At 34.9% G+C, this 16,492-nt stretch overlaps 1 protein-coding gene across 1 annotated transcript; it reads right to left on the reverse strand.

The window, feature by feature from the left end:
- Positions 1-5,183: 5,183 nt before the first annotated feature.
- Positions 5,184-11,227, reverse strand: LOC115968153 (protein NUCLEAR FUSION DEFECTIVE 4-like). The gene is made up of 3 exons (XM_031087453.1): positions 10,772-11,227; positions 9,535-10,367; positions 5,184-5,988 (listed from the first exon to the last, which is right to left on the reverse strand). The coding sequence occupies exons 1-3, from the start codon at positions 11,117-11,119 to the stop codon at positions 5,496-5,498; spliced, it is 1,674 nt and encodes a 557-aa protein (XP_030943313.1). The 5' UTR covers positions 11,120-11,227; the 3' UTR covers positions 5,184-5,495.
- Positions 11,228-16,492: the final 5,265 nt, after the last annotated feature.

Raw genomic sequence — 16,492 nt, forward strand, 5'->3', positions numbered from 1 at the left:
TCCCTAATGAAAGAAGTACTAGAAATCTCCGTTATGGATGGTGCATTCATTGTCTGCAGTAAAGGACAGTGACCTTGGTGTGAGAGGTTCATAATAGGGTACTTTCTTAAAGGAGAGCAGTTCTAGTATCAAAAACTACTTCACAATTTTTTTGTCACAATTTTTATATAACAAATTATGAATAATTTCTATAATTTTTTATCATAATTTTAACGTGACAAATTATGAGTAATTGTCTATTATTTATATATTAATTCATCATTTTTTTCTTCACTATTACACTCTCTTCCATCATAATTATGGCAAAGAAGTTATATAATAGTTTGAAGTAATAGATTTTTTCTAAGACAAAGGCTGCTTTGCTTACAATTCTAGTCCCGTGTTTCCAAAGAGCGTGCAGGAAAGATTTCATGACTAAAACTCGCACGCGAGCATGAGTCATGAGATGAAAATAGTAGTTGGGGGACCATGGTTAAATTCATGAATTTTGGACCTGCTTGCTGTACCTGCTACCACGGTTAAATTCATGAATTTTGGACTTGCTTGCTGTACCTGCCATAAAATTCTATTGCTTGCTAGACGTAGCTAAAAAAAGTTAATGACTTACCTTCCACTTAAAGAAATTCGTGCAATTATAATAAAAATGAGTTAATGTTTATGGATTAGTTGGTCTACCTTCCACCATGTTTCTTGTCACTCAGTCGTTGGTCAAAAGAAAGTTCTTAATAAATTTTTGGACACAAGTCACAGAACAACTATTCTGATACCTGATGTGTAGTTAAGATTCAGTGAAGAGAAGTATGAGAAATGACCAGAAAGTAGGAAGGATTTGGAGAATTTTAAGAAGTGAAAATTGAGAAAAAGACGCATCCAATAAGTATGTGTCAGAGAATTGCAATTTACAAGATCACCCAACTCACTCTGGCTCTTACAAAGTGGTTTCTCAAACTTCCAAAAGAAGGCCTTCTACAGCCTCCATCTAAGCTGAACAAGAAAGGCCCATGTTACTCCCAGAAACAGTAACGCTTTGTAGGATCTTTCTGTTCACGTGTAAAGGGAAATTACATCAGTCTATACAAAATATTCTATCTATTTTACACACAAAAAATCCACTTTTTTTATTATATATATTTTTATTTTTTTTACAAAATATTTACGTCAGTTTATCTATTATGCACTTAATTTTATTTAAATAATCATTATTATTATTATTATTATTTTATTATTATATCTCTCTCTCTCATCTCAATCTCTCAGACTCACGGTGCTCTCTTTCTCAACTCTCCCTCTCTGCCTCCCTCTCATCCCAAGCCGCCAAACAGAACATCATACTGACAGCTCCGGCGACAGATCCAAGGTTATATCGACAGCACTGGTGGGTTTTGAGGTTTTCCATTGGGTTTTCTTATGGGTTTGGTTGTTTTTGGGATGGGTTTTCCGATGGCAGCATGCTCTCCATGGCGGTGGCGACAACGGCGGCTTTGTTTGGGTTTGGGTTTGATTTTGGGTTTGGTTTGATGGGTTTTGTGTTGAAAGTTTGATTTTGAGTTTTAAGTTGTTGAGTTTTCCATTGATTTTGGGTTTGGATTGATTTTTGGTTTGATTTTCCTTTGTTTTGGATTGATCTTGTGATTGGAATATCATGGATTGTGATGTATTGTGGTGGTGGTGATTGGATGGTGGTTGGGCGGTGTGGGTGAATTTGCAGCAAATTGACGTACACAGCCAAGGAAGAGAGAGACAATGAAGACAGAAATTATTAAAATATTATATAGAAGGTCTACAGTAACCGTATATATATATATATATATATATGCACAGTTATAACAATGGTGTAAAAATGTAAGATTTTACATTTACTGGTTTGGGTGCTTTTTTGGGTTAAATTGTGTAAAAAGACTGTCTTTTTTCATTATGCATATTTATACACAATCTGATGTAATTGCTCAATATAGGTAACCCATATCTTCACATCAACGTCAATTTCACAGGTGTGGACCCACATATCAATCTCATATAGGGCCCATGAACCTATGCGTATGAAAAATTTTATTTTTAAAGAGAGTGCCCATATCGCTAGGCCCACGACCATGGATAAGTATAAGCCTAATCAATTTATGTTATGATATTGTATTATTCAAAATATGTATTATTCAAAGTATAAGCCTAATCAATTTCTTTTTTTTTTTCTATCAAAAAAATTTAGGGGTGTCAATATTTGACCTAACCCATAACACTACAAGGGTTTTTGTGGATTAAGGTGGGTCTTAGCAAGTTTGGGTTACAGACTGGTCAACCTGAAAGTAACACGATAAAAAAAGTGTCATAAGTGGATCAACCCGCATAACCAGCAATAGATATATTTGACACGTCAATTTATTTGTGTCAACCAAAAATGACTCATTTAACACCACCTGTTTAACTCGTATAACAAATAAATATTTATTTTGTTTTAGATTTTTCAAATATCTTTTATATTCAACCTATACTTTAAACCATTGTTATTGATACCACTCTATTCCGGCTGGAACAGCCGGAATTTTCTGTACCGATATGCAAACCGGTACCTGAATACCCCACATTCCACCTCAGGTCAGATTTCGGGCCATTTTGGTCATTCCAGACAATTTCGGCCGAGATGTAAATTCTAGCCGGTACAGGATTTAGCCTGTTATTATTATAAAAATAAAAAAAAAATAAAATAAAAAATTAAAAAAAAAAAAAAAAAAAAAAAAACAATAACAACAATAAAAGTTCCAAACAACGCCGGCCCGTCATTTGCCTGAATGAACCCAGCGTCCCAGCCTACTTCTTCATCTTCTTCTTCTTCTTTATCTTCTTCTTCTCCGTTTTGTATCCATTGGTTAGTGGACTGGTCTTTTGTTCTTTTATTTTCTATTCTCTTGAGTGTCTTGGTGTCTTCTAGAGTCTTTTATCGATTTCAAATTTCAACTTTTCTAAGCCCATCACGTGAGTGACTTTGGAAATGACAAAAAAAGTTTAAAAATTCAAAAGCTAATATCAGTCAGAGGTATTATTTTTATTTTCCTCATTGTGTACAATGGTTTATAACTTTATATTAATATTAATTTATTTTAAAAAAAATAATATTGTTATTAGAAAAATGTTATATTGATAACATTTTCATAATACTTACACAATAAATTGTAAATAACAGGTTGTATACGTGTGTGTTCATATACATATAAATATATATATATATATATATATATATTTGGAACCCCGAAATACCCTGAAACGATACGCCAAAATAGGTCGGTACCGAAATATTCCATTTCACTAAACAAACCGAAACGGAATTAATAACATTGTTTTAAACTTAAAAAAAAAAAAAGTGAGTAATTACAAAAACTTACAAGTGATATAATTGTAAATTGAAACTTTCTCTAGTCATGATCAATCTACTGTTTGCACCAACTCTTTCAATATTGATATTTAACATTTGGCGAGTTCTGTGGATGTTATATTTTTGTTGAACTATGTTATTTTGAATATGGGTTGAAGTGTATGCATTTTCTTTTAGAGTGTAAAGAACTTATTTCTAGATTGATATTATATTTTTGTTGATCTATATTCTTTTGAATATGGGTTGAAGACTTGAAGTGTATATATTACTTTTAAGATATAAAGAACTTATTTCTGTATGGATATTATATTTTATATTAAGTGGGTTAAAATTGATTGTGTCACATTCATGTCAACCCAACACGACTTGTTTATTAAGCATGTCAAGTGGATCAGGTCGTGTCAACCCACTTCATTAACAAGACAAGTTAAGGTTGAAGAGTCATGACACAATTATTAAATGGGTTGGGTTCGGGTTAAGCCATTTAGTTGAATACCCTTAACTCGACATGACACGAACCCGACACGTTAATCCGAATTGACACCCCTAATAAAATTTACTAAAAACAAATAAATTAAAAAACTCCTTTTGTCTTTTCCTAATTTGTTAAATTTCAGTATGAGCTTTACCACTGCCATTGTGAATGCAGATGATCTTGTCCTCACAATTGGATTGGGGAACATGGATTCAAGATTTAGAAGTGTGCTCATCAAAACGCAATTGCCAACTATTGCCATTTGGAATTGCCGGGTAAACCTTTAATCAGATGTTCTGCTCAATGCCCAATATCCAAAGCAACATGTTGAGCCCAAAATGTAAGGAGCCCAAAATGCCCTCTGGGAAAATGACACCATATTTCTGCCATTTGTGTACACTTTAATTTCCGGCCCACAAGAAGGAAAAAAAAAATGGTTGTTCTTTGAATTGGGTTCAGTTATTTGAAAGTTTAGATGAGTCAGTTATCATAAGTCAAGGTTGTCTTAAAAACCCTATAATAAAAAATTTAAAAAAGGTTGTCTTTAAAACAAATTAAAATGCTGAGCCCAAACTAAATCCGGAATTTGATGAGTCAGTCATCATAAGTCAAGGTTGTCTTAAAAACCCTACAATAAAAAATTAAAAAAGGTTGTCTTTAAAACAAATTAAAATGCTGAACCCAAACTAAATCCGGAATTTGATGCAGGACTGAAAATAAATAAATAAATAAAAGACCGAGAAAATCTATATATATATATATATATTGCCCAAGAGAAAATCCAATTAGATTTGAATTGAGGTCTTGCACTACATGTCTAATTTAAGATTTTTAATTTTTGTGCCAAGTTAATTATTCATTAAAAAAATGAAAAGTCTAATATTAAATGAACCATATAAAAAGAACCAATCATACACTTAATTTAATCATTTCTTTTGTATAATTACCTATGATCTAAACCACCTAAAGGTGCTTTCAAAAAAAAAAAAAAAAAAAAAAAAAAAAAAAAAAAAAAAAACCACCTTAAGGTTGATACTTGAATAATATGTGGTCCTTGAATAATATGTGGCATTTTATGGACCATGCAACGTGCTAGAAGCACTATATGGGTAACTGATAAGTTTTTCTTTATTAGTCAAAAAAAGTGATAAATATTTTTTATTGACTAAATTCTTAAGTATACTTAAGTATATACAGATTAATTAGGATTGAAACGCTTCCTTGAAACCGTATGATATAATGTTAAAAACAAGTGTTAACAAAAAATTACAAGAAATTATCATGGTTTAAGTTAAAAAACAGGCAAAAGAAACTTAAAATAAAAAATAGAAACTAAATAAATTACTATAGCCAAACATATAATCTCAAATCTTATTGTACGTAGAATTGTACCAGCACATAGTTTACATGCTAGTTTTACTAATTAGGAAAAAAGAATTGCACACGCAAGCTCTACAAAATGAAATAAAAAGTACAAAGTTGGGATGCATATCAAAACATATAATCTTATATGAAATGATAAGCTAATACAATATGCCTCTCTTAACAAAAATGACAAGCAAACAAAGCTGAATGTAGGATATCACAGAGCATAAAGCTCATCAATCCTTTAATTCTTGTCCTCCCAATCTTCAATCAATTTACTGTTTGTCTTCAATTTAGTATTTGTCTTCGCCCATTAGATGGTGCAGAGGATTTCTTTGATTTCTTGCTCGTATAAATCTTGGTATAAACAGCTTTGGTTCTAATAGACAATAAAATGTCTAGACCAAACCCAATAATGCATGCAACAGCCATGACCACAAAGGTTGTCCTGTAACAATGGGCTCCAACACAAGTATTGCCGCCTCCAGCAGTGGGAGTAGCCTCCATGTCGTATAAAATGCCGGCAAGTAGACCAGAGAAGAGGAAGGAACCAAGGGGAAGGTTGAGGATTAGAATGTTGTAAATGAGACCATAGTATTTTAGACCAAAAAGTTCAGAAGCTGTTGGGACACTAATGGCTATTCGGATCCCATAGCATATTCCTACTAAGATTGAACCAATGTACAAGGAACCAGGCAGAGCCAGGGCCAAAATAACGAAACCAAAAACCATTAGAATCTGAGCAGCCGCATTCCAAAGAGGCCTTGGTGTTCCAGCTTTCCTGTCAGGACAAAAAATATAGAGGAAAAAAAAAGTCATCAAAAAAAGTTGGTTAAATCTTACTTTTTCTATATACAATTGTATTATTGCCCACTTTCCGCAAATCAGTGATTCAGCACACAAAAAAAGAAATCCAAACACACTAATTTTGTATAGACAGAAACTTTTATGAGATGAAATTCACTCTCTAAAGTCTGTATAGCTTTTTAATGTTTTCGGGGTAAAGCTATACTATTACCCACTTTGAGCCAATTAGTAATTCAGCCAATCAACCAAAACAACTATTTTCAAACAAACATTAATCATTTTGCATGGACCATGAGCTCTATGAGATGAATTCCATTCTCTAAATTAAATAAGGTAGCCCACTGGATTTATCGATGCCAGTGAGACCTACCAATCTTGACTTAACTACCCATTAAGGACTCTGAAAAGATCTGTTTCAAAAATGGACTCTGAAAAGAGCTTTTTTATGTTTTATCTTTTGGCTGTCATACAAGACCTACCAAAATCAAGAAGATGGTAGCCAAGCATAAATCTATGGTGAAGACTTAAGACAAGTGTGTCACTGTCAAGAATTTAATGTGTAGATAACAGAAAGTAAACAAGACAAGGAGATATCCCACTTGCGTTTCTGCCCACTTCAAAGTGATACCATTAAGCATTAGCAGAGTTTCAGCACATGACATCTTACATAATGTCATTTATCCAAAGCCTTTTTTTTTTTTTTGATAAACCATTTATCCAAAGCCCATAGGTTACTGAGATGAGTTTGGCCACTTGATTTACATGGTCATATTTGAAATTTAACTCACTCACAAGCATAGTATTTGTGATCATATGGCTTAAACATTTGAACCCACTAAGCAGGGGCAGAGCATAGCAAGGCTTGGGGGGTCATGCAAAAATTCTTTAATATTATGTATAAGTATTAAGAACTTTAAATATCTAGCTACAAAAATAGAAGTCCCCACCCCCCCCCCCCAAAAAAAATGTTTTGAGTTAGTCCAATGATGGTCTTAAAAACCATTAGAATTTGTCAATCGGTCTAGTAGTTATAGAGATAAGGTAGTTTTTGTTTTCTCAAATTTATTTTTTGTACATAATTAACATCAAACTAAACAGCTTTTGTATTCTCATTGGAGTTTAAAAGATGATAAGTTTTCCTAAAAAATTTATCTTGCAAATATACATATGTGAAAGTTGTTAAATTTATATACAATATATTTATAAATTATGACCCATTCTAGTATCAAAATGTTAATGTTTAAATATATATATATATATATATATGCATTTACGCATGTGTGTAATAGTTTATCTTAACTCATGACTACTATATTAGTAACCAAAATTTGGCCCTCCCAAACAAAAAATCCTAACTCCCCTTGCCACTAAGTTACAATCAGTCCCACAGCAAAAGAAACGTTTGTATCCGTTGAAAGAGAAGAAATGGCCACACATGTAACATCCTAGAGATTTTCTTTCATCATAGCGGAGGACCAAATCAATGGTCCCTAGGAGCGTGGTCCATCATGCACACATGAGATATCTCAGCAACTCCTTTGCTTGAAAGAGTAACACTATTTTCTTTCCTTTTGTGTTAGGTTAATTAGAGAAGAAACGATCGTAAGAACAATATGCCTTAATCACAATTAGAGGTGATCATGGGTTGTTGGAATTAGGTTTATCATCATCAACCCATGACTCAACCCAATCATGTCGAGAGGAGTGAACTCTTTTCACCCTCTTTCACTATTGGCTAACCGAGCACCCAATCGAAGCCAACCTTAACTTATTCTCAGGTAAGAGATTGGATTTTCGGTTGAGTGGCGGGTATTAGAGACAAAAGGATGAAAGGTGATTGAAATATACTGTAATTCAACTGCCATTCTTCATCTCTTTTTTCCATAATTCAATCCCTCTCTTCAAACACAAGGAGCGACAAAAGATACCACCTCCTATGAGGAAAACAATTTCCTGATAATGACTTTCCCACTACCCATTCCAGGGGTTAGACTAGTAGAGTGGTGGGGCATGAGATTGAAAAAAATAATTCAAAGTTGAGTAAAAAAAAGATAAACTTTCCCCCAACTATTACCACCCTTTATTAATTGTTGATTATTGACAACAACTGAACAACGCTACAACGTAGCTCAATTGAACCTGTTCCTATAGAACTGAAAGGGGCAACCCAACAAATGCTGACCTACACCATTAATAATATTCCTACCCAAGGAATAATAAATTAAAAGTAAACTCTAGAGAAGAATCGAAAAATAAAGGAGGTTAAACAACTTGATTAAAAAAAACAATAATTTATTTGGCACTCATAAAAAGTACTCCCCTAAATAATATTAAAATACAATGTATATTTTAAACGGAAGATGTCAAAAGCACTCTAGATCATGGAAATGGTATACAGCTTGACCTATTTAAAGAGTTATTTTGGGAAAGGAAAAAATATATAGGTTGACCCCTACAAATTTCTAGGAAGTTCAGAATCATGTGAACCTGGACATCACAATTTCCCTTGCATTATTTATAAACATAGAGGGTCATGCTCACTAACTTAACCCCGAAGGAAGAAATATATTTACTCAATATTTAAATTGAATTCGACTTTTATTTAAGTTTTTTGTAAAAACATGAGGTGATTTCATCAAATCATGCACATAAGCTCCATGATCAAGATCCATCACACAGCTCAAAAAGATTTGAGTGATATGTATATTTATATTTACAAGAGACCAGTGAGTACGACTAGTGGCCCCAACATTTGGTTGTCAAAATACCATCATTAAATTATTAACATGTAAAAAATAAAATAATTTAATGCACGGTTGACATTCAACCTTGGTAATAGTTAGGTTTGGGTCCAAGTTGAGTCTAAAATGGATTGAAGCTTAGACTTCTAAATTTACGTCATGTACCCATGGCTAAAGGTAATTACTAATTAATAAACAAAATTGATATCTTTTTAGATCTTACTTTATCTTTTATTTTTATGGTTCTATGTGCCTATTTGGATTCAGCGTTTTCCGTTGAATCTTGGGCTGCATTTTCTAATTTTTTTTTTTTCTTTTGGGTTCCAACCGCACTATTTGACCAAATCAATTGTGAATAATGACTCGTGTATTGTTCACGAACCTACAAATTTCACTTTTCAGCAACTTTTTCATTGAAAATGGGTTTCACGATACTATTCACACATTTAAAAATTATTTTGTTACTGTGTTTTCAATTTCAGTAAAAATAAACTCAATCCAAACGGACCTATATTTACTCATACTTTCTCATATAAAGTGCAATTCATTTTATAACCATAATAATAATTTTTAAAAATAGAACAAAACAAGAAAAATACTAGAACCCATATGGCCCTCCACCACTTTTTTTATTTTATTAAAACCACCGCCACACCTTTACAACTTACCACTCATGCCATATAGTAGTAAAAAATTATGTAACTTTGGATGGTCCTAGCACCGCTCATAAAACAGAGACTTAAAGCAAGAAGGTAAGTAAAAGAGTGAAAACGACTTACTTGATGAAGTACTCCGAAACAGTACCCGAGACGATTCGCCCGAAAAAGCCCCAAATACTGATAAGCGAAACGAATATCGAAACGTCACTGTACCCAAGCGCCAATCCTATCTGACCCATGTTGTTCTGCACCGCCAAACCAGTCCCAACTCCACACAAAAACGACACGAACAGAACCCAGAAATCAATGGTCTTCAAGACCTCAACAATCGTGTGCTCCTCTCCGATCAACGGCTGTCCTCTCTTCACCTCAACCACCGCCACTTCCTCAGCCGTATCCTCACCCTCCGCTGCCGCCGCCGCCGTCACCAACAACGGTTCAGTGTTTTCACCCACCTGCCCTTCAACATCTGAACCCGGTCGAGACCGGTTCTTGAAGTAGATATAAACCGGGACTCCCAGCGGAGAAGCTAAGAGGACCATAAGAATGGCGGAGAAGGCTTCGGAGAAAACCGCGCTGGGACTTGGGATGAAATCGTAGGCCAAGAGGTAAACGGCGACGAAGACGGCGACGGCGTTGAAGACCCAGAAGAACTGCGTCTCTTCCTTCTCCTCGGAGCTAGTGGACGCCGGAGGGGACTCGCGGAGGAACACGGCGGCGACGAGGCAGACGGCGAAGGGAACGACGGCGAGCATGACGAGGAAGGAGGAGGCGTCGTCGGAGAAGAGGGCGGCGCAGACGTCGGTGAATATGGCGGTGCTGAGCCCCACGTAGCCCTTGAGAATTCCGGACACCGGACCTCTGTTTCTCCGAAAGTTCCTTATACACGTCACCAACACTGCCGTGTTCATCCACGTGGTGCTGTTTCCTCCCATGCACAAGAATATACACATCTGTATATAGTGTCAATGAAAGAAGAAAAAAGTTAGCTTTTTTTTTTTTTTTTTCTTTTTTTCCATTTGTACCATTTTTTGGAATATTCGACCCTAGAAAATGTCAAAAATAATTTGCAAATTTTTTGATTTTTTTTATTTGGTATTTGGGTTTCAAAAATGTGAAAGTGAACATGCTTAGAATGTTAGATTGTGTGTTTTTTTGTACAAGACAATAAGAAAACAAAGAAATGGAGAATGTTATGCATGTGGGGTTTGGTTTTTCATTCATATTTCATTAGAAATTACACAAATTAGTAGTTAACAAGTATAGTACAACTACAACTGCATTTTACTTATAAAACACAGAGAGAGTTTTTAAGGGTTTTGGACTCTTTTTGAGTTTTGTTTTGGTGGGTGTGTACCTGCCAATAAGAGAGAGGCTTAATTGTTTCACTGACAACAAGCCATTGAGCCCCATAGCCAACGAGGCCTTCGACCGAGCCAATAAGGAGGATCACCCAGGTGGGCAATTTGTCAGAAGCAAAGCCAGCGAGAAGCCCAAATGCCTTGCCCACATCTTTGGCCACAGAGAGATTGTTGAGCTCAAGTTGGGTTAGGTTCATTAGGGACTTTAAGGCATCGGAGTAGTTTGAGAAGGTGTAGTTGTTGCCTGAGATAGCTTGGACCCATATGGCAGCGACAAAGCCAAGCCATTTGAGGGCTGTGACTGAAGATTTGGAAGAATAGGAGGAGAGCTCGAAGAAGCCCATGAAAGTGTGAAACTAAAAGTCTCTTTCTTAGAGAAAACAGCAAAAAAAAATAGAGAAAGAGAGAGAGAGAGATTGAGAGATTGAAAGGTGGGTGGGTATGTGAGGCGGTGTATGTGATATTTAAAGATTTTTTGGTAATTGAATAGTAGAGTCCCAGAACGAAACGTAGCTATTTGGCTTTATTGCTGTAGGTAACTTAGCGGCCCTCTTTGACCTTTTGCCGACGAGGGACAACAACTTTGTACGCTCCTGTTCCATTTTTCTCTAGGAGTTCGGTGTACGGTTCCCTAATTTCACATTTTAAATTTTAAATTTTATATTAAGAATAATGCTTCACAGCATCTACAATATTCTTTAGAAATAAGACTTAAGTACATTATTTAGGTGTTGTTCTTTAGATTTATTTATCTTAAAATTCTATTATGTGATTTTTTTCTCATAAATGAAAATGTATTTTTTAAGTTAAGTAATCATATGACAGAATTTTAAGAGAGAAATCTAAAAAATAATACCTAAAATACTGTATATAAGTTTTGTCCATTTTATTAGCATCGTTTTTTACAAAGATCTTGTAAGGACACGATTTGTAACGACCCGTAATAACGTTGGGTTCGCACGTAAAAAGGCCCAAACAATATCATTTATAGAGCGTGGGTTTGAAAGGCTGGGCCTTTGTCACAAGACAGTGGGTTTTTCGTGGTGTTCATGCTTAATTAAAATCGTATTCGCCCTAGGAGTCTTTCTCCTGGAGGCGGGCTGGGAGGCTCTGGTTTTGGCCATTTTTCCCAGCCTTTCTTTGGATTGCTTACTTTTTCTTTTATATTAGCCTGTGCTCCTTATCCTTCGTCCACGTGTAGGGTCGACTTTTCCAAGACTGATACTTGTCCCATCAGCCCATATCCAGAGTGGTTGGGGATGGTTGTAAAAGCTGGAGAGTATGGCTCTGTTAGGTGCAGAGTATTGAATGGCAGTAAGGGCAGCTTTCTCTAGTCGCTATACTTTCCAGCGTATCCTTCTCTATTGACCTAGATATTTTAGATTTTTTCCAAGCTGTTCTTATCCCGTTTTTGCCCTTCCTTCCAGGGAGACCTCGGACATGCTGAGGACTGAATCGTCCTCGGCTGTGTCCCAAGACTATTTTGTACTTGTATTACCAAGCCTGGGCTATAACCTTCCTTGGCTCAAGCCTTGGGCCCCAATGAATAAATGGGCCAGGGCCACAAATTATTGGGCCCCACAGATCTAAAATGGTTTTTATTTTTTTTAATGAATATAATTATGAGATGGTAAGAATTTTGTAGTCTACCATTGGAGTGACAACTAAACTTATATACTATCCAATAAAAATACTAAATTTATACTCTTCTAAGTTTAAAGTCTTTTTTTTTTTCTTTTTTTGGTATTGTGGGTGTTTAGAGTTCTTTGAACACTTAACTAATTTCATAATGAATGTAGTCATTATTCTCGTACACACACACCATATAATTACAATCAATACAAATTATTTGTACCACTTTTTGAATTTCATTTTATGTTCTACCAATTGTGATATGTTGTGTGTCGTTTTTTTTTTTTTTTTCACTTCAATTATTTTTATAAGAAAAGTAAAAAAAAAAAAAATACATAACAAGTTGTGATTAGTGAAGTATAATGTGGTACAAAGCATTTGTATTTATGAATGAATCCCTTTGGACTCATTTGGTTGGAGTGATTATAGGGAGGATGAAAAATGAGGAAGAGAAAAGTGTGGAGAAAATAATGTTTGTGGACTCATTTGGTTGGAGTGATTATAGGGATGATGAAAAATGGGGAAGAGAAAAGTTGGGAGAAAATAATGTTTGTAGTTGTTTGGTTGAAAACCATCAAAACACAACCTCCCCAAGTTGGGGAGAAAATTGGGCAAAAATATTTGAACAAAATTGCCCATATTACATGCTTCTTCTAGAAATTGTGTACACTATACATGCTGCCTACCTTTGTTTTCGTTGTTTTGGTTGGTTGAGTAAATGCTTGTATTTTGTATTCTTTTTTTTTTTTTTTAGAGTAAATTTATACAAAAACTATTTTCTATCCTCCCTCCACTTTTTCATCCCTCTAACCAAATACACATGAAGAAAAACTAAACATTTATTATCCTCCCACTTTTTCATCCTTCCACCATTTTCTATCCATCCACTTTTTCATCTCCTAAACCAAACGAACCCTTAAGGAAGTGAGTTGTCCATTGACCTAGAAAACCCAACCTACCCACCCAGACCGATCCAACTTGAAGCCCACCAAACAACTCTAAATCACTGAGTCGTTCGGGATCATGAAACCCGAATTTTCGAGTCAAGATGTTGGTTAGGGGGTTTATAACCCGTAAAATCCGATCCTACATAATTAATATATATATATATATATATTCCTTATTAGGTGTCAAACTCTTATTTGACACAAAAATTTAATGAAAATTTCCGTATGATAGTATTGAGGTCTCTCCTTCGCTTCACAACCCATGAAGTAGCTTGACCTTCTCTGATCGCGTAATTCAAGTTCAAATTTCACCTAATTTTTTAATTCACTCACTCATTCACCAAAACAAAGAAAATAAACTTGAGAATTCCCAATTTACAACTTTGAATAATCTCACCTCAAAATTTATCCTCCAAATACTACATTAAAAGAATTATTATTTATCTATCAAGTATCAACTCCCTTTGCATGTATGACGAGGCACTTCTTCACTTTTGCACGAATTATGAAAATTGGATTGGCGAGGGGGTAGTAGGCATGCCGATGTTGTGTGCATATTACAAATTCTTTTATTCTACTATTTGTTTTTAGCATGAGAAATTCTGATGTCACATCCAATTATACAATTTTATCTATAATTCACTTATATTGTAAGTTATGATTAATGGAGACCACAACTCGTCACATAAAAGAGTTGTGAATAAAGTTATGTAATTGAATGTAGTACTAGAATTTTTCTTTTAACATGAGTAAAAGGTCATTCGATACTCCGTCTATTCTATTCTATCCTATTTACCGGAAACTGTTCTCGGGGAAAAAGGTATGACAAGAAAGCAAAAGAAAGAACCAAAAAAAGTAATGGATATTACAAGGAAAGTAGGACGGTCATTTCGCGTGATGTAGCAAACAAGCTATAGTTTTTTGGGGCTAGTCTTGTGTGCATATATAACTTAGCTTAACGGCATCAAAGATGGCATGTCGGTATGGTTGCCGTTAAGTTTATCCATAATAGAATCAGAATTGTACTTTCAACTTTTCCATTGGGTCATTGGTCATGTCATTTGGAAACACACAGAGGAACTGACTTGGGTGCATCATATGAATGCAAACACCCGTCAAACACTTATCAAGTGTTCACTGTTCACATAGGGGCGGAGCTATAGCAAGACTTAAAATTTTTAAAAACTATTTTATATTATGGGTAAGTATTAAGAACTTTAAATATTTAGTTACAAAAATAGAAGTTGATCCCTCCAAATGTTTGAGTTAGTCCAATGATGTTCTTAAAAACAAATAGAATTTGTCAATTGGTCTAGTAGTTATAGAAATAAGATAGTTTTTGTTTTCTCTAATTCGTTTTTTGTACATGTTTAATATTAAACTAGACAACTTTTGTATACTCGTTGGAGTTTAAAGTATGATAAATTCCCCTAAAAAATTTTCTTGCAAATATACATATGTGAAAGTTGTTAATTTTTGTAGGGACACGATTTTCAGCCCAGGCCCAAAATGTATGGGATACTGGCCCAGTGAACCCAGTACAATAAATTTGTAGAAAGTGGGTAGAAGAACTAGGCTTTAGTGAATGGGATAACAGTTATAATGAGTTTCCAAGACAATCAAATAGAAACGAACCAAGTTTGTACAAGAAAATTAGTCCTCGGCACAATCCGAGGAGCTCTGTTTTAGTATATATTGGATGATAATGGTTGCAGGAGTTGTTGAGATTGCTACAGTGTTTTCTCTTCTCCTTTTTTCTTCCCCATTGATCTCTGGGTCTCTACTCTTATTTATACTACATATTTTCTTTCATCTCTACCCTACACGTGGATAGTTGATGGTTTATGCTGATACTTGTCCCATCAGCCCCCTCTAGAAGTCTTCTGGGGTGGTTGTAGGGCTGCATTAATATTGTGTAGAGGTCACTTCCTCATTAATGCGGCTAGGGAGTTAGCTGGGTTGCATTCAATGCGGTGACAATAGCTTTTCCCAAGATATTTTGGGATTCTTCTCTGTCTTTTGTTCTTGCAAGGCTTATCCATATTTCCAGAATTTCATGGATCGCACCCCTAGATGGCAGGCATCCTTTACGGACCTTGGCCTTGGCTAGCCGAGGACAAATTCATCCTCGGCACAAACTCCTAGGCCATTATGTTCAATATTGTCTTCCTTATCCACTAGTATGGGTTTCCTTGGCTATACTTATCCATCCTCGGACAGCCCCTTATCCTCGGTTTGGGCCTTAAGCCCAAAACCCAATTGTATGATCTGGGCCCATGACCCCACAATTTTATATATAATATATTTATAAATTATGACCTATTCTAGTATCAAAATATTAATGTCTATATTTGTGTATGTGCATTTACGCATATGTGTGATGGTTTATTTTGACTCAAGACTAATATATTAGTACCAAAATTTGGCCCTCCAAACAAAAAATCCTAACTCCGCCCCGGTTCACATTTTAATGAATTTAATGCATAGGAGTACAGAAGCTAATTCTCACCTCAATAATATGAATGAAAAAAATAATAATAAATGATGAGTCAAGCTCATATGGTTTGTGCCCTCAAAAAAAAAAGCTCATATGGTTTGTTGCATACCCCACTAGTCGTTACTATTTTTTTTTTTAGAAGATAATTGTTACTATTTAGTGTGGCTCATATGATAAAGTTCTTTTTTTTTTCCAAATAAGGGATATGAATTTAAATCTTACAAAAGAAAATTTTATTAATGTATTAACCTAATAATAAAAGGTAATTATCATAAAACAAATATGATAAGTTCGAATATTAAGAGATAGACTTATTACAGATAACATCTTGATTGCCTTTGAATCCTTGCATTATATGAAAACTCAAAGCTCGGGAAGGGAAGGTTCTATGGCTTTGAAAATAGATATGAGCAAGGCCTATGATAGAGTGGAATGGAGTTTTCTCGAAAAAATCATGTTAAAGATGGGGTTTCAGGATACATGGGTGGCTATGATTATGCAGTGTGTTTCTACAGTGACTTATTCCATACTCCTAAATGGTGAACCAAGAGGGTTTATACAACCATCCAGAGGGTTGAGGCAAGGTGACCCCCTTTCCCCCTTTCTCTTCTTGTTTTGTGCGGAAGGACTAAATGCTCTTC

The sequence above is a fragment of the Quercus lobata genome, chromosome 11 (assembly GCF_001633185.2).
Source record: "Quercus lobata isolate SW786 chromosome 11, ValleyOak3.0 Primary Assembly, whole genome shotgun sequence".
In the NCBI taxonomy this organism is placed as follows: domain Eukaryota; kingdom Viridiplantae; phylum Streptophyta; class Magnoliopsida; order Fagales; family Fagaceae; genus Quercus; species Quercus lobata.

Coding starts and splice junctions, on each gene's coding strand:
- LOC115968153 (XM_031087453.1), bottom strand. CDS start 11,119: ATGGGCTTCTTCGAGCTCTCCTCCTATTCTTCCAAATCTTCAGTCACA. Junction 10,368..10,771: donor AGCCTCTCTCTTATTGGCAG/GTACACACCCAC, acceptor CACTATATACAG/ATGTGTATATTCTTGTGCAT. Junction 5,989..9,534: donor GTTTCGGAGTACTTCATCAA/GTAAGTCGTTTT, acceptor TTGTCCTGACAG/GAAAGCTGGAACACCAAGGC.